General features: G+C 43.5%; 1 protein-coding gene across 1 annotated transcript in view; it reads left to right on the top strand.

The window, feature by feature from the left end:
- itfg1 (integrin alpha FG-GAP repeat containing 1) overlaps positions 1-23480 on the top strand; it is a gene marked incomplete at its 5' end in the record, with an annotated part of 124557 nt that overhangs the window by 44603 nt on the left and 56474 nt on the right. Inside the window, 2 exons of the mRNA XM_080528129.1 lie at positions 1440-1534; positions 12423-12595. Coding sequence (XP_080384255.1) covers positions 1440-1534; positions 12423-12595 — 268 coding nt within the window. The remainder of the gene's footprint in view (positions 1-1439; positions 1535-12422; positions 12596-23480) is intronic.

Raw genomic sequence — 23480 nt, 5'->3', positions numbered from 1 at the left:
CATTGTGTTGCGTTTGGTTGTAGCTATCAGGCGAAAGGGAACAAGGGGAGTGATATATGTGTGCACAGCTTTCCTACCGATAAGAAGAGGAGAAAGCAGTGGGAAGATGCATGTGGACGAACCCAACTGCCTAAAGACGCGCGTCTTTGTTTTCATCACTTTTCCGAAGATGCATTCGAGGCATTCAATCGACCAACGCTAATGAAAGAGTTCACAGGTGCCGTTAGCTGTAAGCGAAGACTTAAACCGAATTCCGTGCCTACAATTTTCCCCCCACAAGGAGTCTAAACGGCCTCGGGTAGCGAGTGAAGAGCGCGTCAGGAAACGGCTAAGACAGGATGCTCTCTTGCTAGGAGGATGTAGCACTAACGCAACACTACCAGCAGACACTTCCCTGACCATGGGGAAGTAAGTGTGCAGTGTTCTCCAACGAAGACTAATGTAGCAACTCAGACGGATATAGACATGTCAGATGCAGCAGTACAGAGGTCAGCTGATGTGTGTGGTCCGGTAATTATGGACCATGGTTATGCATGTAAACAAAAACATGAAATTGAGTTGGATGATTTCAGACACCAGAGATTATGTCCCACTCGCGCCTCCTCACCTCTCTGATCGTCTTCATTTTGATCAATACTTTGGGTAATGTCTTCTCTGCTGTCCTCCTCGCTTAAGTTGCGCTCGGGTTCAAATTGAAAAGGCTGGACAGAAAACATAGCTAGCTAATTGCGACCTGCGACCGGTAGGCTAAAAGCAACCAGCAACCATCTGACGTCACTACTGCGACTGCAGTAATATGGCGACATCTAGGTCAAAATACGGATTACGGATTTTTTACATAATGAACATATTTCATGTCTTTCTACCGACATATTTTAGTAGGAGATGGCAATTAAGCATATTAAGGCCTACATGTCTTAATAACCAGGGTTCCCTTTAAGCCTTTGGCTCTTTCTTTCTCTTTCTTATTCTCTATCTCCTTCTTCCTCTCTGTGTCTTTTATATTCTTCCCTATTCTCCACACTCCCCTCTCTCTCTCCCCCTCCCCTTCCTCTCTCCCCCTCCCCTCCCCTTCCCTTCTCTCAAATCCAATCTGAATCCTAATGTGCTTCATCAGTGGAAGTCAGCACCATCACACCGGGCTGACAGTAAACATCATCCAAAGAGAACGAGAAATAAAGACTGACAAGCTGGCTAAGATGATGAAACTACTGTATAATTCTCCATCACTTTCTACCTCAATCACTGTCCCCATCACCTCCTGTCCTCTCTCTCGCGCATGCATCACCTCCTGTCCTCTCTCCTTCCCTGTCACCCTTGATTCAACTTCGCACCGCCCCTCCCTTCTTCTCGTCTGTCTGTGTTCATTTAAGTCGTCCACCCGTCCCTCCCCTTCGCTGCACCTTGTTTTATTCTTGTCTTTCTCTTGTTTTTCCCAGATGGCGATGGGCTCCAGGACCACCTCCTGCCGGTCTGTGTGGACGATGCGTGTCAGAAGAGTGGCATCTACCTAGCTAGGCCAGGGGAACAGGAGGTAGGCCAGTCCCTCATTTAAACACGACAGATAAAAAGCATCACACAACCCTAGGGCATGAAATTAACGTTTTGGTCTGCCAGCCAAAGTGTCTGGTGGATGAGAAGATTCACCAGCCACATATTTTTTTACTAGCCACATATTTGTTTTGAAGTAAGTGTTAAGCCCAAGTTTTTCGATTGCCGGAGAGGAATGTAGAATAGTTAGGGTGCGGGTTTGATGTAAATCCTATAGAACAAGGATGACTCATATGGGTTCCCTACTGGCTAAATGGTAAACGGACTGACTTATCTAGCGCCTTATTCCAAAGCGCTTTACGATGGCCTCTCATTCACCCATTCACAGACATATTCACACATCAATGGCGGCAAGCTACCATGCAAGGCGCCGGCCCGCTCATTGGGGTTCAGTGTCTTGCCCAAGGACACCTCGACATGTGGCCAGCCGTGGTTCGAACCCCCGACCTTGCCATCATTAGACGCCGGCTCGACCTCCTGCGCCGCAGCCGACCCACAAATGTTAAGCGCACATCAGTTACAGTATGTCGGAATACCCTTACACGCCGCGGCCACTAACAAAGGCACCTCACTAGATTCTTTGAATGTCAAATTAGCTGGGAATCCATTATACAAATAACCAGTTAACAAGAGATCTCATACTCACTTGCTGTAAGTCTAGAGTAACTCTCCTAGTTATGAGATAAGATTACAAATTGCCAAAAAAGGTCACATGCCTCTAGTGACAAATTGGACACCTTAACCATCTCTGCGCCGCCAAGCATTGAGTCGTACAAATACAGACTTAATTACCCATGAAGATCTATCTAGGCATAACCGGGTCAATAACCATTCAAGGCAACGTACTAGCAGATTATCCTAGCATTAGGATTTCACCGTTGCATTATCGGACAAATGAGTGAAGCTTGTCTGAAACTTGAAACGATTGATTTAGACAATAAGCTATTTAGCTTCAAATCAAGTCATACAATCCAAAAGTGTAAACATAACATACAACATACCGTCATCGTCAAAGGTTCTAGAAACAAGTAACAAAAATAAGATGAAGTGCTATCTCACAGAGGAGGTCGGATAATTAAGCAATAGCTCACGACAGGCCGTGGTATATGCTTATTATATCACAGCTAAGGGGCGTTGTTCGGCCCGACACGAAGCGAAGGGACGGCAACCCCCTTAGCTGTGATATAATAAGCATAATATACCACTGGCCTGAAGTGAGCTATTGCTTTTATAAAACGGTTACCAACACTGTCAATATGAATTAGAAAAGCACACTCAAATTCAAATAGTTTTTATTCGTAATTAATCATCTTAAATAGTTCCCCTCAAATAAAATAGTTCCTCTTATTGCAGTTGGTCGCTAAGCAAGCGGTATGTCGGCGTTTATGTGTAACTTTACCTGGAGAGCACTCTAACCACTCCTCCATAGTTAGGCCACCCAGGAGGTCAAAATTCACCTGAAATGTTTCCATTTCCATATCTTTTACCTAGCTTCAGAAACGTTTGTTAGTTTGTAACGGATTGTAGTATGGTATGTGTTTGATATTTTGTAACGGATTTGGAACGCTGACAAGTGCTGTTGTCACAGCGCGCGGCTGTAGTGGACGCAGGCAGGGCACTCCGAAAACGTCTCGACACATTTTCAAACAGGCTTTATTTTGAAAAACAGACCACATATTGGGAATCTACATGGTTACTTTGCGTAGGATTATATTTTTTTAAGCTGATAAAATGTCCTTGAGATTGAATTAAAAGTCTGTTATATTTGGAATGTTGACCGTGAAACAGGCGTATTCATTTCGAACTGTGATGAGGCTCTACTAATCGTAGCTGTGGTATACGCTCAATATACCACGGCTATGAACCAATCAGATTGCTTGATTTCACCCATCCGTTTTATAAGCTGATTTATACCATTCCTAAACCAGATGGGATTTCGACCATAAATATCAAAGGACCTTCAAATGGGGAACACTCACTGGCAATTCAGCAACAGTGTTTTCCACAGGACATCAGCTAGATCTTCCTCAATGGCTGGTCACATGAATTTGTTTGTGTTCAGAAGCTTCCGCATATTAGAACATCAGACCTTGCAAAGTGTAGCCTTGTCATGTTGGAAACACCAGGAATATCTCTAGTGCCCCCCAATTGTCTGACTCCACTCTGAGTCTCTGACTACCATTGTCCGTTGTACCATTGACTACCATTGTCCAACCCTTTGGAATTACCTGCATTCATGTAGAAATGTGTCTTATGGTTTCATCTTCATCTAAGTTACAATAATGAACAAACACAATATATTTTTACTAATAACACACAAATGATTGTATTGTTCTTATCCATATTGAATACATCATTCAACATTCACAGCAGGTTGGAAAAAGTAGGCCTATGTGAACCCCTAGCTAGCACCCATTATATCTACCTTTTCTCTCTCTCATCTGTCTCTGTATCTATCTACATAACTCTCTTTCTCTCTCCTGCTCTCTCATTCTTCTTCTCCTCACCAATCTTTCTCTCCCTCCCTCGCTCCCTCCCCCTCTCCCTCCCTCCCTGTGTAAGAGATGAGTGTGGAGTTCAGTGTCGTGGCTGTAGTGGTCTGCACTCAGCTCAGTGGGGTGGGGGAGGACTGCTGTGTTCCTCCTCATTTTCTCTCAGCTGCGGACCTCCCTCTGACCGTAGGCCACCATCAGATGTGATTGGATGAGAGACTTGGCACAGGAGGTGGAGATGTTTTGTTTTTTCAGAGCTTTAATCGTGTGTGTGTGTGTGTGTGTGTGTGTGTGTGTGTGTGTGTGTGTGTGTGTGTGCGTGTCTCTGTGTGTGTGTCTGTGTGTGTCTGTGTGCATCTGTGTGTGTCTGTGTCTGTGTCTGTGTGTGTCTGTGTGTTTTAGTAGGTTTGTAGACACTGACACATCTTTCATGAGCAGAAGTAGGCTGTACAACAACATGGCTGCCCTCATCTTCTCTGCCACATCCGCACACATACCCCATCCACACTATTGTAATTAAATGGGGCCATTAGCTGTCCGTTTCCCTGGAGAGATGGGGATCCGTGGGTCCAGGAGACGGTCCGCCCGGGATTTGATTGTCTCCTTAATCAGCATGCCGCTGGGAGGGAAGCCCATCCATAAAACATGGAGAGAGGGAGAAAGAGGGCCCACAGAGGAGTGTCTGAGGAGGAGACTTGAGTAGGAGCCTCAGGATGTGCATGGAATTCGAAGTTCCGGCAAACAGGGAGGTGTTTGTGCGTGTGTACGTGGGTGCGTGTCAAATGCTGTAAAAAATTTACGAAAAGCCGCTGAATACAATTGTTGTCAGCCAAATTGCCCGGGAGAAAAAAGTCGCAACACAAGGAAGTGTAACTTTCATCGAACAATTACATTACATACAATACAGCGGTACTACATGGCTTCTCTGTTGGCATGAATTGCTTCCTTGGTTTAGGTGGACGGGGAGACAGCGGCAGAAACTCAAACAGGTTGTTTGTTCTAGCACTATGGTATTTCTGCAGTCAAATGCCCATCTTCAATATCATCACACTCTTTTGATAGCAGCTAAATGATAGGCTCTTTTCAATTAACATTGTAGCCAAAACGGACCAAAATGTTGGTCAGTTGCCAGTTTCCTAAGGCATCTCTAAAACTGCCATAATCTGTATAATTTTAAGAAGAAAAAAAGAACACGTTTAAGAGATGATGCCCTGTTATACTGCGGGACATCTTCTGCCATTGTGGCAATTGGGACAAATAGCCAAAAGATGAGGTTGCTCTCTCTCACTCTAATAGCCTATACTGACATGCACTCATGTGGTCAGAGCTGTTTATCAGGTCCAAGCATGAAGACTCAACGCTCAGGCAGCTTGTATGTCTGTCTGTCTGTCTTCCTGTGTTTCTTTTTGAACAGTGGTAAGTCTCCCGCAACGTCTGAGTGTGTTGATGGGTCGTGATAGCAAAGAGACTACAGTCCAATCACAATATCATACGTACCCAAATATAACTTTTTTTTAACCCTGCACAACACACTGTAATGATTTCTTTGCCGGAAAGTGTATACTAATAATATCAAAACTCAACTGCACAGACAGAGACTGACTCAGTGCTCAGTTGAGATGACTCCCAGCCAAACTCCCATCAGCTGAGACGGCCATTATCTCCACACCACTGCTTTAATAGTGTATACAGTACACACTGCCAACCGTTCGCTGTGAAGGAGCAAGGCCATCACTGTGAGACTGTGCCACACAACAGAAACACAGTGCACAGTGTGCCAGCTGGCTCCAGGTGCCATCCTGAGATATCCTTCGACTCTGTGCCACGCTGACACTGTCTGGGCATGTCACCTTGGTCTGTCCCTCTCTCTCTCTTGCTGTTCCTTTCTGTCACTGGGACAATGTTTAATAGGTTATTTGGTGATCACAGGTCAGTGACACACTCATCTCTAAATATTCCTATAGAGAAATGTGAAATTAATGTAAACAGAAGTGTAAACTAAACTGTAGATTAGCTACATACATAATATCTATCAGAATATTATTCCCTACCGGAGCCTAAAAAGAATAAAACAGCTGCTCCACGTAGCCTGATGCCGTCTTCTGTATTAACCGGAATGGTTTTGCGCAGCGTCGATATCGCTTTTTCCTGCGGATCATAAAGCGGGGAGTTCATTAGATGCATGCTTTCTTTTTTCTTTTTTTTATCGTCTGTCGATGTCGACGCCTGTCTTGTGTATCGATATAATGGCACCTCGTCTGCAGTTCCCCCGCGGCTTCTGAAATTTTAATTTCTTGGCCTAATGAACCGTTGCTCCTGCGGTGTTGAATCAATAGGAGAGAGGGAATCTGCTAACCCGGTGGCTTTTTTCGCTTTATTAAACAAAGCGACAGAGACTGGGTGTTTGTGTTGTGTCGTACGTTGCTATTCCTCACAGATTGATAAAAGCCATTTGGATGCCTGTGGCATCCCGTCTTTACCATCATAGATATTGAATTAACCCTGAGTAGAAAACACCATCATCTCTTCTCCTATTAACGAGATCATTGTCTACCCGCTCAGTCATGTCCCTGACACATCTCCTAGCATTAAGCGATTGCTGTAGTACGTTGACATTTGAACCAATTATTGTCATATTATTGTAAAAGGCCACTTGCCTGAATTAATCATCAATTAAACAAATGTGCCATGTAAGGAAGGGTTCCACAAGTGTTGGGTTGTTGCTCAATGTAGTTCTTCATGCTGGCCCTCGTGTGTGTGTGTGTGTGTGTGTGTGTGTGTGTGTGTGTGTGTGTGTTTCTCTCACACACACACGCACACTGCACCTGCCTGTTTGTCCCTGTCTTCTGCATTGTGGAAATGTTCATGAGATGCTGATGCAGTCAACATGCACCTGTGTTGTGTCCCACTGCCCACATCTCTCATGTCTTTCTCTGTTGCTCCTCTTTGTGTATTGGCCTAGATCAGAGACATCTGCCTGATGTTTGTGAGAAAGCAGTGACACCTTTTTGTCATTTGATGTTTTTCCATATTCACTTTCCCTAGATATTGGTCTAGCGTATACAATGTAACATGATGCTGATGTAGTTTAGTAAGCTGAACATCATCCCACACTGTTAGAGGGGGAAACAAAAGGTAACACGTATAGTCTAATGCTTTTGCATGAGATACACAACACAAGCAAATACAACGTTGATGCATTTCACTTAATAGCCTGGATATAACATAATTATGATAATCATAACTGAACCGAAGCAGCCAGAGCCAGTTAATTATTCAGTGGCTGGTTGTCTATAATGACACTGATTGGCTTGTCTGTCAGGTTCTTGCTTGATTAAGACGAGGAGTGTGTGTGCGTGCGTCCGTGCGTGCGTGCGTGCGTGCGTGAGTGAGTGAGTGCGTGCGTGCGTGAGTGCGTATGTCCTCTCTTCTTGTGTGTAGTGGGCCTCTGCCTCATCGTGTATGTGTGGGTTATGTTTCAGGCTGATAGGGTTATAATAAGGAATACCTCCTGATGTGTGTGTGTTGTATGTAACATGGCCATCTGATCAAACCGACTCGTAACCAACCGTAACTACATCTCTCCCCACTCTCCAAGCACCTGGAGGGAAAATTAACTATTCTTCTCATCTCTACGCCATCATATCTCTCCTCTCCTCTCCTCTCCTCTGCTCCTCTGTCAGCCACAGGCTGGATGAGAACGTGCCTTTTTAAATGTGCCTGATGAGAAGTGAGAAGACATTTTATAACACGTTATTTATTTATGCAGAGTGGCTAGTGTGCACCCACACACTAGTGTGGATTGAAGTGCATCAAACCCTCTTCCCTCTTAAGCTAACAGATGATGGATGGGCTGTGCGTGCGTGCGTGCGCGCCTCGTCTACTCTCAAACTGACATTAGAACAGAAAGAAAAATAACCGCATTTCCCAGGCAGAACAATATCACATATTGATATGATGGTATGTATCTTACATGTGAGATTCAGTGGGCTGTCCAGGAAGGCATGTTTCAGCCGTCTGCTACCTTGGCTGCCAGCCCTAATCTGGTTGCCAGGTTGGGTCTGGTCAAGTTCTCCATCAGTCATCCACCCACTGCCTCGCCGCGGTATGACTTGGCAGGTCTTTTAAGTTATTTTTAAACTTTTGGATGGATGTTTGAAACTTTTCTCCAATCCTCTCTTTCATCATCATCTTCACAGCACTGTGTCCAGACATGAGGACATTGTCAACGGCTGATGATTTTGGCCGCTTGCATTTCAGATGGGTAGAGACAGACATATCGTCTTAGTCATCTCTATGGATGAATGGACAGTGTTGATTAGCATTAATAACGTATAGAGGTCTACAGTAATGATCTCAGTATAGTCTGTCTCAGGCAGCACAGGGTTGATTGGTCCCTGTGGTTGAGAAACTGCTGTGTATTTTGAGTAGTCTGTATCTCCTAGCTAAGCAAGCACTTCATTTTAGGGTATGGAAATGAGTGCAAAATAACAGTATCCGCACACTCAAACACTGCAAAAAAATGTAGTTTATTGCGAGCTTTCGGTCATAGTAGAAGGTCTATGCTCGCAATAAACTACCTTTTTTTGCGCAGTGTTTGAGTGTGCAGATACTGTTATTTTGCACTCTATTGATACTCTTCAGTTCCAGCACCTCAGCAAAGTCTGATCACGGATGAGCGGTGGTATTTTCACTATTAGGTTATGTATACTGTGCGAGTTTTTCTACACTTAGGCTACTGCCCTATAATTTTTTAAACTACCGCACCTGCAACCAATTACTGGAAGAGATAAAGGACAAAGTATGGCGCAACAGTTGTCCCTAGACTCTATTGCACTATTAGGGTATGGAAATGACCAGGTATTTACTAAATGACTATTACACAACATTAACATATATTGAATGTGTTGTTTGTTTCCTCATTATAACAAGCACCACAAGGCACAATGTGAGAAGTAGACCCGAGCAGTAGTTGCTCTTTTTAATCATTTGAGGTACCGGTAAATGCCAGCAAGAGTAGCACAGGTCGAAACTGAAATGGAGTTCTGCATACGCCGCCCTTTTCATTAAAGCAGCCACCTCTATGAAAGGACATGGCTAAATGTTGAGCATGCAGTCACTAGTGCCATACACTAGTATACTCTACTACTATTTTGTGGAATACTTAAGTGACACTTTTCTCTCTCCACTGTTTGCAAGGTGAGAAGTCATCCCCACTCCTGTGTTGTTATGAGCAGAGTGTTCTGCTTGTTTTGGTGCTAAGTGGTGGTTAAGTGGTGAGATGTATTGCTTTTTACAGGATTAGTGGGAGCACTTATATTACAGAGGAGTGAGAATGTGCGGAGGCACTGGCGTGGGCTGTGATTTAATTTACCTGTGTAACATGTTCATCACCGTACAGTACTAAGAACTAAAATACACTACTAATAACTGCAGTTTTCTTTTCACCTGTCCAAATAGCCTACTACATGGTATATGCCTATTAATTGTGCACAAACTGTAGGGCCATAGCTTGGCAGTTACCATGCAAAGGTTTGGCAAGGGAATTTGTCTATATATATACAGTATATGTTACGGTACATGTGGGAATACGGTACATGTGAGAAAACTAGGGTTAGGGTTAGGTGCTACTTCGACTTGGTACATGCTGGCATGTCTAACCCTAACCCTAACCCTAACCCTAACCCTAACCCTAACCCTACCCCTAACCCTAACCTTAACCCTAGCACCTAACCCTAACCCTAGTTTTGCCACATGTACCGCATTCCCACATGTACCGTAACATATATATACATGTCTTCTTTTGTTATCATATCCAATCATTGAACCTACATTTTCCAGGCAGCCTTGTAGCTCGCATACCATAATATTATGATTAATGATAATTAATAATGATCTTTATTTGAGTAACCACAACCTAAACCAGTCAACCTGTTAACACACATTATGATGAATGATTATTTTAATTCTGTCATATGATCAGCCATGATCGTTATCATTGACCAGTATAATAATCATTTCAAACACCCACAACCTGTCACATTATTTAAAGTCATCATGACCACCAGTCCGCGGAGAATGGAAGTAGGGCCACTCAAGCTCTGAAGTCAATGACACGTCACTGGATTAACTCTTTGCTGAGACCTGGTGTGGATATGGATCTCTTGTGGCCGCTCGATCACCTTGATATGACTGTATGTACAATATGAAGTGGCCAGGAAGTGCGCCACAGCACCAGGGTGGTTAATCACAGGCTATGTGGCACTGATTCATCTATGGAGTGGAGTACCAGGCCTTATGCTATGTTGGGAGCTACAGTATGCAGCACTTCTATTCACTCTTTTTTTTTTTCTTCTTCTTCTTCTTCTTCTTCTTCTTCTTTTTCTTCTTCTTCTTCTTCTTCTTCTTCTTCTATCTTCACTCTATTCTCTCTTGTTAATCCCCCCCCTCTCCCTTCCTTTCCCTCCTATCCCTCCCCTTTCCTACCTCCCCTTTACCATCTCTGTCCTCTCTTCCTCCCCACTGTCTTTCCCCCTCCCCCTCCATCTCCATCTCCATCTCTCCCCTCTCTCTCCATCTCTCCCCTCTTCTCTGTAAATGTTTGCTATGTTTATGTATTGAGCTTGGGAGAGGCAGCGTGCGTATTAGCAGCCATTACGATTCCCTGGTGGCGTCTCCTCTGGTTAGGCCCCTAACTGTGCTGCACATTCACGCACCTGGCTTCTCTGTTTAACATTCATGAATAGTTTAAACCCACAGCATCTGCGTTTCCCGCCCTACCACTCCCCCCCCCCCCCCCCCCCCCCGCCACCCGCAACCCCACCATGGCTTCTCCACTAATAGGTGGGCCTCACGGATTCAAAAGGAAGCGAGGAAGATAGAGAGCCATTCAGCAGCCTAAAATATAGCTCCCATCCCTACTGCTCTCTTCCCTTAAAAGGTCTTTGTGTAGCTCTATCTCGTATTCACATCCTCCTATTCACTGTCAGTCACTGGTACTAATGAGTGAGGGGAACAGAGGACATGTCTCTGTGTCTGTGAGACTGGCCAAAGTTGGGCAGTGGATGTGTTCGTCTATTGGAAAACGCTACTAGGAAATGATGTGATGACAATAGGTACTTTCTGGTAATTACTTACGGCAAATGGCATGGTGCCGAATAGTGATTAGGGGTGCTCGGTTTAATGACTTTCATTTAAAAAAGAACCAAGTAGTTAATGGGTTGTTACGGTGTAATTACCATTTTTACAATGTCATATCTACAGTAGGAAAATGCCATGTCATCTGACTGCACCGTAAATAAAGGTGAAAAATCAAGATTCCGAAAGATTCTGTATTGGTTATACAGGGTGTTCTATTTGAAATGAAACACTACATGATGTATTTGCCTTAGGAAATAATTTTTACATGTTCATCTTCTATCACAAGGAGCATCCCTCACTGTCAGCTGTCAGAGACTAGCTGCAGGGCATTATTGACTCAGTTGAGTTGCCAAGAAGAGAGATAAACACATCAAACATATACATACACAGGGAAGAAGAAGAGAGAGAGGGACATACCTACTCATATAGTACCTGCACTGCACTGCAGTATTTATCATATTTGACCATGGTAGAGGTGTACTGTATAATAATCAGGGAAGGTCAGGGCTAGGCCACGTAGCCGTTGATACCGGAGGAGTGATTGATCTTGTTTTCTGCTGGTCTTCTTATACAAAATCTGCTCTGAAGGACGGCTCTATTTCTCGGATCAAGAAGGCTGAAATCCCATTGCCACCCTGCTCGTTTATCTGTTGACTTGTGGCATTGATGTTGGTAGTTCAGCGGCCTTGCTCGAGTCTCAATGGGTTGGGTGGGTGCCATTTTCAAGGAAGGATCGTGTTATGTATGGAATTGATTTGTCAACAACAGTATGCTTTGTTATTCCCAAGCGTTAGGGGGAGCTCTACGGCACCTGTTCAGTGTAACTGGTAACATTGTTCTGGTGCCAGTAAAGCAGAGTTAAAATGGATATCAACGCCTCGACCTGTGTTCTTCTTGTGTTGCTCTCTCATTAACCAGTGTATCATTATATTATAATTATGGCAAACAGAATAGATAACGTTTGAGGCTTAATGAAACCTTCATAACCCTACATAAGGCCTACACAGATGCAAAGTCATACTCTTTAAAAGGAGATATAAGCGGTCCATACATCATATCCTTTTCGCCGCCATTATATGCATGACATTTGGTTATGAATGAAATTCATTCATTTGCTTATGAATGCATTTGTGAAGTGCTTTGGACTTCAAAAAGGGTTTATAAGGCTTTATTAAGTTATCCTGTGTCTAAAGTGTTACAGTCGATGGTAAAGTGTTACCGTTTGCTTTCCTATTTCAGTGGGTGCCCATCCTGATAGACTTCCAGTGGAGGGACACTCTCTGGGGCTTCGTGCCCCTCCAGAAAGCCCCCTCACCCGGAAAGCTCCTCAACCCCATCACCCTCCATATGGGAGACTACAACCTGGACGGCTTCCCTGACGCTCTGGTCATCCTGCGTAACACCAGTGGAAGGTGAGTTGTTGGCTCTCAGGGGAAGTCTGGGTGCTAGAGAAGTTACTCTGCGCTGCGTCGGCTGTCAAAACAGTTGACGATTCGATGTGAATAATTGTTCTTGGTCAGAGAGCTGATTAACTTGGTGTAACATGACTTTTGAAATGGATTATCACTGGACATGGCAATATCTTTCAATGAATGTAGATTAAAGTTCTATATTATTTCTGACGACAGCTGGTGAAAGGGGGAACAAGTCGGCAACCAAACGAAATGTTCAGACTTTTATTCAGAAACATGTTATTGTTACACGTTATTGAAAATCAATGACACCCTCGCTAGTCAAACCCAAATATTGCAACGCAATGGATTCGGTGAGTAATCCCCACTGCTACCGAGTTAACTATAACACTACTTTACATAGTTTTGTAGGCTCACAAAACAAGCTCTGAATCCATTGCATTGCAATATTTTGGCTTGACTAGCGAGTGTGTCATTGATTTTCAACAATGTTGACATTTATTAAAGTTGTTCAGAATAGAAGTCCGAACATTTGGTCGGTTGCCGACCAAACACTACTTTACATTGTCAGCAGGCTCACAAAACAAGCTCTGAATGAATATTTTGGCTTGACTAGGGAGTGTGTCATTGATTTTCAACAGCGAATAAATTAATAAAAGTCTAACCGGTCGGTTGCTGACTTGTTCCCACTTTCACCAGCTGCCGTCACACTTTTTCAGTATTCATATTGAACATGACAATACACTCACCTTGAATGATTTACGACTTGAATGGATTAGACAAATCAAAGACAAACCCAATCAGTCACACTTGGGCAAGGGGACCTAGGGACATGACTGATAAGAGCCCATAGTTAACAGTCTTTCAAATGCTCCTGACCCGATGGTGAGGTGTTGTGACATAGTCCGATTGCACAGCAGCAGGAAGGAAGAGGATGTGTGGATAATCAGCACACAGATAGAGATAAGACAGCAGACCAGGGTCAGGGCTCTCTGTGTCCATGCATGCTGATTGATCCGTCCGCGGAATGTCCTAACAGAAGGTGTTGAGAGAAAACTTTGTGTTTCGAAGAAGAGGCAGAATGCCTGGAAGGAGCTGGGAGCGTTGTTGGGAAGAAACTAGGGATGTAACGATACACTAATCTCACGATTCGATACTCGATACTGGCTTCATGATACGATTTTCTCCCTTTTTTATTTTTTTTACAAAATGATATTGTAGATTGCAGCAATTATGACTGAAAAATATTATTTTATGTATTTCTCTGACAAAGATACTGTATTTTCTTAAAGAATCCCTTTTCATTCCTGAGGTATGGTATAGGCCCAACTGCAAAACATCAACTATGCAATGAATGCATATTTCCTTTTCTTAACAAAAAAAGAAAAAAAGAATTATAAAACAAATCTCACATGAAATAAATAAATTATGAATATTACAAATAAACAAAGCTGAGATCTCTGGATATTCACACCGACAGCATTTTACACGCCGAAACTATATGTGCTATCGAAAGAATTCCAACAGTTCCTGAAGGCAGAGAAGCTGCACTTTCTACCCATATAGGGTTATTACGGTAATTCAAAGCTCATAGTCGCACGGCGCTGTGGACAGCTGAGGCATTTGAAGAGAGAAGCAGCATTAGGAGCGACCATATTGCCCGAAACGAATATCGCCATTCATTTCTCATCTCACCAATTTGAATCGCCACATATTTGTAGCGATAACGAGCTGTCTCGCCATGCATCATTACATCCCTGGAAGAAACACATTTATCGATGCATGTGTCGATGCAAACGCAGTACAGAGCCATTCACACTTGTGCACACAACACATACAGTACACATACCATACAGAGTCACGTACACACACACACACACACACACACACACACACACACACACACAATGTGTGTTAAACCGTCATTTCAAATAGTCTATAGACCATATATGGTCTTCTATTTAATCTATCAGAGCTTAACTCTTTCCTCTCTTTGGGTCACCCTCATCCAGTGAGGCTCTGAGCCCCCTTGGCCCTTTGTAATCGCAAAAGAAGCCTATGGCCCCTAAGCCATGTAGGAGATGTAATCACACACATTAAGCTCTATACCAACCCTCATACATGTCATGGGTGATAGGGTCAGTTCAAAACCAGATCAGGCACAAGCACATGAAGAGGAGAGGCCTGCGTTGATTATGGTGACTACAGTAATGATGCTCTTGTCAATATTGTACATTACTTTGACGGCATGTCTAAATCAGTTTGTAGCATCACTTATGTTTTGCTGCAATCTCTCCTGCTCTAGTGCCGCATTGGTGTTCATTGATTGTGTCCGAACTGAATGCACTCTGCTTACAAAACATTTGGCCTGTGTATGGGATTTCCATTACTCCTTGTCCTACAGTTCTCTCTCTCTCTCTCTCTCTCTCTCTCTCTGTCTCTGTCTCTGTCTCTCTCTCTCTCTCTGTCTCTCTCTCTCTCTCTCTCTCTGTCTCTCTCTCTCTTGGAAGTCCTGTCTGCCCACACAGTTCCTCTCTTCACAGAATAAATGTATATTTGAATGTTTAAGATGGGAGGGAGCTGAGCCCATAGACCTCGTCTCTGAAACAGATCAGTGTGTCCTGGATGGAGGGCATAACAAACTATTCGCTGCACTCAAAACTTTTAAAGCAGCATGCCACGAATATGTTATTCGGAAAAGCACAAATAATGTGATGGAAGCAGATACAGATTCTACCCGAAGTTACAATGTTTCTTCAAATCGATTCATGCAGAATCTTTCGATGTATACAAAATAAAATAAAAATCACACAGTTCATAAAACTTTCAAAAGGTTCAGTTAAATATAATAAAAATAAAAAGAGTGAGAGGGAAATGAACCGTACTGTATGAGGATGTGGAAATATATTTAATAATTCATTATATATGCCAAGATAATGTTATTTAAAATTATTATTATAATTAATTTAACGATTTAACATGACTTCTGGTGTTAACCACACCCACTTCAGATCTTCTATCCAAATAGTCAGAGATACACATCATTTTGTAGGTTGAACAGACACATAATGACATCTCTGTACACCCTACTTGCTACAGTATGCCATTGTCACAGTACCTTGTTGTCCTTCAAACATAAATGTAAAATATGACTTAAATTTGCACACACAAAAAAAGAAAAACATAATTTGAAAACAATATAAATATAGTCGTTGTCAAAAAAATCTACTGTGATGTTGCATTCAACCCTCCTCGGAGAAACCAGAGTGTGTGTGTGTGTGTGTATGTGTGTGTGTGTGTGTGTGTGTGTGTGTGTATGTGTGTGCAGAGAAGCAGTGATGAATGCTAATAGCTGCTCAGGGGCTGGTTGAAGGGCCCCCGCTAAGGCAGTGGCACGTAGTGTTTAAGCACAGCAGTTTCCTGCCTATTCCATGCCAGAAGAAACTGACATCTAACCTTTTCAAAGAGTGTAATCATGTTTTAATTTAATGAACATTGTCCTGTGCCAGCACCATTATCCCCAGGGCATAAATTGACTGGTCTGCGTAGGTGTCAATTCGATATAGAGGTTGAAAAATATGATTCGTAGCCCTGTTGTTGTTTTATTCGTAGTGGGTGGTATATGGAAATGAACATGGATTCTCATTCTATCTGCATGCCTGTGTGTTTATGCCTGTGTGTATTCGGTGGTGGTTTGTGTTAGACCCAGGAGTGGTGGATCGACCCAGGAGTGGTGGATGGAATAGGTAGATAGATACAGTGAATAGGTAGGTAGATAGATACAGTGCCCTCCACAATTATTGGAACCCCTGGTAAAGATGAGTAAAAAGGGTTATAACAAATGTATGTCCATTTATTCTGGAAAAAATACTGTCATGAAGAAATAATTATTTCTAACAAAACCACGTGTGCCACAATTATTGGATTTCTTATGCACAAAAATGTAAATGTAACTTCCCATTTATATTTTTACCTTATAAGAGAACACACAAATCAAATGAGGGAAAAGTGTGTTGAGCTTCATAAATCAGGGAATGGCTATAAAAGAAATAGCTACTCACCTGAAAATGCCCAAAGCTACCCTTAGGGAAATACATAAAAAGTTCAAAGCGACTGGAACTGTTACAAACTTGCATGGAAGAGGACCCAAGTTTATTTTTCCCCCCACGCACAGTGAGGAGAATGGTAAGAGAGGCAAAAAAATCTAGAGTAGCATCTTGGGGTCACCAAGTCTTCAAAACTACCTTTAGACACCACCTTCATGCCAACAAAATTTGAAAGGCATGCCAGAAAAAAGCTGTTCTTGTCTTTTCACCACAAACGTAAGCTCCTGGAGTATGCTAAACGCTACTGGAACTTTGACTGAAAACCGCGTTCTATGATCAGATGAAACAAACATTTAAGTTTTTGCCAACAAACACTCAAGGTGGGTTTATAGTATTCAAAGGATGGCTACCGTATACCAAAAAGAACCTGATCCCCACTGGTGTATGGTGGAGTTTCCGGCTGTTTTTCCTCCAAAGGCCCTGGGAACCTTTAACTTTTAACCATTTAGAGGTTAGGCTTGCTTCTTTTCACTTAGATATTAATTGTAAAAGGCATTTTGACTAGGGGTGCCCACATGTTTGCACCCCACTGTAGATGGATGGATAGATCCGTCTCGTCTCTCCCACTGTGCTGGTAGTGTGGGTGGTTCTTCTCTGCATTGTACAATATGCACTTGATTACTTCATCACACTCCTTCCAGACGGAGGCTTTCTGCACTGCTGGTCCTTCTCATTCACTCTCTCACTCATTCTCTCTCTCATTCCCGCTGTTTCTACTCTCACTCGCTCACAGCCATATTCCCATTCCCTCCTGCTGTCTCTATGTTTCTCTCCATCCCACTCACTTCACTTGAGATTTTTTTTTCTTCTTCTATAGTGCTTAAGAATTCCTTTCTACAACAGTGTCAGATCTTCATCCCTTTATATGCTGCGTACATGTTATCACCCTGCTCCTCAACGCAAACAGTGGTGATTCAGGTAAGAGTACCTAACTCTCGCCAGCTGGTGGGAGTGATGGTGTGAGCAGGTATTGTGTCAGAGGCGTTAGTTAGTGGATGACGGCGTGGTGACTCAAGTGAGAATGGTGGTGTGTCCCTGGAGCGTCGGCACCAGGCTGAAGGCTTGTTCAGCAGGAGAGAAGAGCCTGAATGCCTGCACTGGGCGTGTGTGTGTGTGTCCGTGCGTGCGTGTGTGTGTGTGTGTGTGTGTGTGTGTGTGCGTGTGTGTGTGTGTGTGTGTGTGTGTGTGTGCGCGCCTGTGTGCGTGTGCATGTGCGTGTGTGTGTGTGTGTGTGTGTGTGTGTGTGTGCGTGTGTGTGTGCGTGTGTGTGTGTGTGTGCCTGTGTGCGTGTGTGTGTGTGTGTGTGTGTGTGTGTATTAGTCCAGGGGGGGTCTTCACCCACGGCACAGGCTCTGACCTGGACATAATATCTCCCTCAAGGGAACTGCCAGAGAGTCTTCAGCAGAATCCGCAGTATATTTTTCTCCTAAATCGTGTATACAGTATATCACTCTCTTTCCAGATGCTCACACAAAGGTATAGGCTTTCCATAACAGACCTAATATATTGCCATGATCCCTCAACTCATACACTCAGAAACCCACAAATACTGGGCATGCCTGCGTAGAAGGAAGACATAACTCATCGGAGTGAATTTGGATCAATGTATTTTCAATTTTCAAGACTATAATTAATTTTACCATTTGACATTTTAAGCCTAATATAGCCATGTTACAGAGGCAGTGGATGGATCAATCAATGGATCATTGTATTTTCAATTCTTTGGGATCAATGTATTTTCAAGATTGTCATTTATTTTACCGTTTGACATGTTAAGCCTAATATAGCCATGTTACAGATGCAGTGGACAGATCGACCTGCAGAGCTTACAGGAGTAGTTGGAAATATAGAGTCTAACTACTGTACCATAAAGGCTTAACTCCAGTGAAAACCAATGACATTTTGGAGTAAGAAATCAAAGAGGAGTGTATTCCAAAAAGGACTGCTGCATTTTCTTGCCCTCAGATCTTGCCAATGTGAAAATGTCTCTTAAAAAATGTAATGCTGCAGTAGGTAGTCTGATAGGAATTGGCGGTCTTCACCCCAATGTCCTCTCATAGCACATAGAGAATGGAGCACTCTAATATATTCTGATTGTAGTGGGCCTTCCTCTCTCCTCTTCCTGTGTACGTGTTCTGTGTGTGTTTTCTGGGTGCCGCTTTATGCACAGAATATGATTCTGTAACTGATTTAGAAACTAGAGGGGTTTGCTATTGAAGTAATTCCAAAGCCAGTTCACTTGTGTGTAGTAATTAAATGCAGACAGCCCACAAGCCCTCCTGCCGCTCTTTCACAGCGGGAGATGAGGTGCAGACAGACCCATTGCTTATCCGAAGTATATCTTGTTACAACTGCAGTGTTCTGATTTCACGCTCACCCTTCTGTACCGTCCTCCTCACAGCTGTGTGTGCGTGTGCGTGTGCGTGTGCGTGTGCGTGTGCGTGCGTGTGCGTGTGCGTCTGTGTGTGCGTGCGTGTGCGTGTGTGTGTGTGGTTAGAGATACAAGCAGCAGAGGGGTTCAGTTCAGGTGAGCTCTACTCAGAACGAAATCAGAAGTCTGGGCTCGTTTTGTGAGTTTGTTATTTAATTTACTTGGTTTATTTATTTTTTATTATAAAGATTCTCTCTCTCTCATAGACTAGAGATACACAGTACAGCTGTTCCAGCTCATTCTCATACGATCCCTCACCCACTCTCTCTGTCTGTTTCTTCCCTTTTTGCGCAACCCATCGTTCTCCACAGTCGTGAGTTTGCCAGATTTCACTCTCGCAGTAAGAGAAACTTGGCAGTTGATCTAAGGACATATGCCTGCCATAACATAACACTGCCACCTGCCACGCTTGTGCCTTAAACCCTCTTTAGAGTCCCTCTGTCAAAGGATAATGACTACACACAATCACTCTACATAGACTTACGCCCGCGGTCCCCCTCATCGTCACTCCAACGGTATTAACCCAGACCAGTAATCTGAGCACAGACTGTTTTAGGATCAGTTGATTAAAAAAACGAGAGGAGGATGTTGTCAGTTTTCGGTTTAGCCCCAGTGTCACTTGTGAATGTGAGATCGACTCCTCAGATCAGTGTGTTTTATGTGCATCACGGCAAAGCCCTGTAATCACAGTGAACAACCCGCTGCAGGAACTTTACCCAATGGCTTACATGGGTTAGATGGATCCCTGAAAAGTATTTCTTTACATTGACCTGTGGCCTCCACCGTGCCTTATTCGGATGAGACGCAGAGAGATTATACAATGCAGGCAAACTGAAGTGAGCTCTCTCAGCAGTGTCTAATCCTCTGGTTCCCAATGTGTCTGAGGCAATCAGACCAGGAACCAAATGATATGTTCCTGCCGTATATACAGTACTGTAGTGGACTGTACTGTACAGTGGCCCCCTTGATAACAGCTGGCCCATAATCTGCCTCTTTCTGCCAATCCCCCACCCTCTGTGATGTAGTACTTTATGGTCATCTGTTTGTCTAGTATCCCCCTAGACCTCGGAATTCTTAGCCAGAGGCTAACCACCGTCATCATCATCATCATCGTCATCGTCATCATCATCGTCATCGTCATCATCATCATGATCATGAACATCATCATCATCCTCCTTAGTTCATATCTGTGATTCATGTAATCATATTTCTCTTAATCTGAATGTAGGGAAAATCAGTGGTTTACCAATACAGAAGAGTTATTCCATGTGCATATCAAGTAGATGTCTTGCTGTGAAGTGTGCTGGCAGCCCCGTTCAAAATTAAGTGGCTGTTTGTCGTAATAAAATCAACATGCAGCGCGTGGGCGTCTGCGAGGCGAGGAAGGAGTGCTACTAGTATTCAAGTCTTCACTCTCCCACCTGTGGAGCAGCGAGCAAACCACCAACTTAACAGAGGCCCCAGACGAAGCAATTCCCCTTCCACTTTCAGCAAGTTTGATACAATCTTGCTGTTTCTTTGGGCAGACCAAAAAAAAAAACAGGGCAGACTCCCTCAAACACCAGCTATTAACTGATGTGTGTTTTCTTTCATCTCCCATTCTCCCAGCTTTGCATATCAAAGTAGTTTTCCCCCGCCATGAGAGAAGAGTCCTCAACGGGACCAGCTCGAGAGATAATAGCCCTCGGTTTGTTCTCCATCCGTTTACTTTAGAAAATTAATTACCGTTCTGCATTAGCGGTCAGGGCTCGGAGGCACAACGGAGGGAATGAGATGTGAGGCGGTGTGACATGTTGATTTATGGTGGAGATGTTTGGACAAGTGAGGGGAGGAGGAGGGAAGTCACTGAGGAAAGGCTCATGACCCCCCCTTGAAGTGTTTTCACCCAAAAAAACTGAAACCTTTCAAGTCCAAGTCAATTTAATCTTGCTTATTGATTCGGGAAAGATAAATCAATGGGGTTGGTCATCCCTCCATCTCGATGGCCCCGCAGACTAAGGCAGAGAGGATTTCAGCCTGAGAGTATTAGCCTATTGTTAACTCGCCAAGTATTACCATAATGAATTTTGTCATAAAGTGCATGAAGAATTAATTCATTTATATCCATTTGTGAATTCAAATTATATCATGAGATGAAACATTTTTGTCAAAATAGCTGAGGGCTATCGTGAAATTAAGGGCCGGATACAATCGCATTTGTTGTGGGGGTGGGGTTGTTCCTTTTTGCAACTTATTTCCAGTTGTTCTACTCGTGTGCTGTATTTATTCCCAACGTTATGCTCTTCTATTCTTAGTTCATTCTCTCTACTGATGTGTAGATATTTGACTGCCGTAGCGGTGCTTATGTATTGTATTTTTCCTTGTAAGTGAGTATAGAATCATCCCCGGCTGGTCCCTCTCAAATCACTACAGTAGGCACAGCAGGCTCGCTTTGCACGGCCACAACCCCCACGCACAACTGTCATTCTGAATACCTAAAGCATCCACTACTTAGATCAACCTATTTCTGAATGTCAGGTGTGTTGTGGTCACCGTTTTCTGTAATATGACATTCTTGGCTGTGGATTAGTTTTATCTGGCAGGGGCACATCGTGTCTCTCCTGTTATTCTCCCTTCAATTACTGACCCTCTCTGCTCCACCAATCACATCTGTACTCACCCCACGCCCACGCCAACCACCGCTACCCACCCCCATCCCTCGGTTGGAGAGAGGTTGACTGATTCAGCTGTGGGTGGGTGGGTGGGTGGGTGAGTGAGTGAGTGAGTTTCTATTTGGTTTTTCATACACCCACAAAGTACTTTGGCTCACTACACCTTGACAGCATTTGAATGTGAAATCAGGTAACCTGTAACAGAAGACAGAAGCCATTTACAGAATAGGCAGCAGCTGCTGCTTTCCTACCCTGTTGTTCTCATTAGTGCACAGAGCCTCTCCAACAAAATAGGGTTGATGTTTTTAGTAAAGGAGGATAATGGCTGTTTTCTCAGAAGAATGTAGGTATTTCTAGAATCTAGAGCGTCAAAGGGGCTATTTTTACATACAATGGGCGGTACCCAGGCAGTTCGCCCCCACCCCCCTTTCTCTAGCTCTCACAATGAAAGCAGGTGTCCCGCTGCTTTTACACAGTTTCACATGAAAAGATATCCTTGCTTATAACCCCCCCCCAGACGCACACACGCACACACACACACACACACACACACAGGCACATGCACACAAATACACACACACTCACAGACACACACAAACACATATACACACACACACACACACACACACACACACACATACTGGTACATACACCGCTTAGAACTGGAGGTATGTGGCACTGGTTATTTTTGGAAATGAAATTAGGTCGCAAATTAAATGGCTGACCCCGATTTTATTTCCAAGACTCTAGGGAGAGCTAACTGGCACATGGCTAGCAGAGGAGAGTCCAGCTAAATCCATTAAGGAATGCTTATCATCAATTAGAGTTGTCTATGATGATGTCAGGGTAGTCTTTGTGTTAATAGGTGTACGTGAGTTGTTTCTGCGAGTAGACGGTGGACTCTCCAGGGAGATGGAGCAGTGAGAGGAAGCACAGACACATGCGTGCACCCTAGGGATGGGACAGAATAACCGATTCATCGTTCCTGAGGGTCAAAGTCTAAAAAACTATTTTTTGGACCGTTAAAAATGTTTTCCCCATTCAAATAAACGCGAATTAATGGACAGAACTAATGTCGGTTCTGTAGCACTATTAGTTGTTGTTTTTGTGTTAATCATGCACAGAAAAACACTATACACAAGCATAATATTAATATAGTTCAGTAATTATTATTACTTATTATGACGATTGAGTGTGGAACGGGACGAGAGTCTGACGTCATTCAACAGGGCGTTGTGTAAGTTAGTTTACAGAGCAGCGGCCACAGCTGGACCCTGCTCTTACAGAGTGCTGTTGGAGTAGGCTAACAATAAATAAGAATAAGTAATAGACAATGGTGTCCAGTGTGGGATATGTGGAACAAAATTATCTTAACTTGCTATTCAAATATACATGTCATAATCACAAACATATTCCATCATAACAATGACGATAAGACACACAGGTTGCTTTGTAAAAAATGGAAATGTGTGTAATATAAGCATTCACGCACGGGACAGTTAACGAATGCGCACAGCTCCACATGTCGCGCGCATGCATAATGTCGGCTATAGCGACCCCATTATCGAAATGAAATATTCCCGCTAATCGCCACCAGTAATACAGCATGCAGAACAGGTGAAAGTCATCATGCGCCATTCGCCCACAGAGCGAGAGAGAGTGGGGCGGTATAGAAGAGGGTCACAGGAAAGGGGTTG

The sequence above is a fragment of the Nansenia antarctica genome, assembly GCF_963989245.1.
Source record: "Nansenia antarctica genome assembly, chromosome: 4".
Taxonomy (NCBI): domain Eukaryota; kingdom Metazoa; phylum Chordata; class Actinopteri; order Argentiniformes; family Microstomatidae; genus Nansenia; species Nansenia antarctica.
Note: the sequence above shows the minus strand (reverse complement) of the source record. Positions and strands in the feature narration are given on the sequence as shown.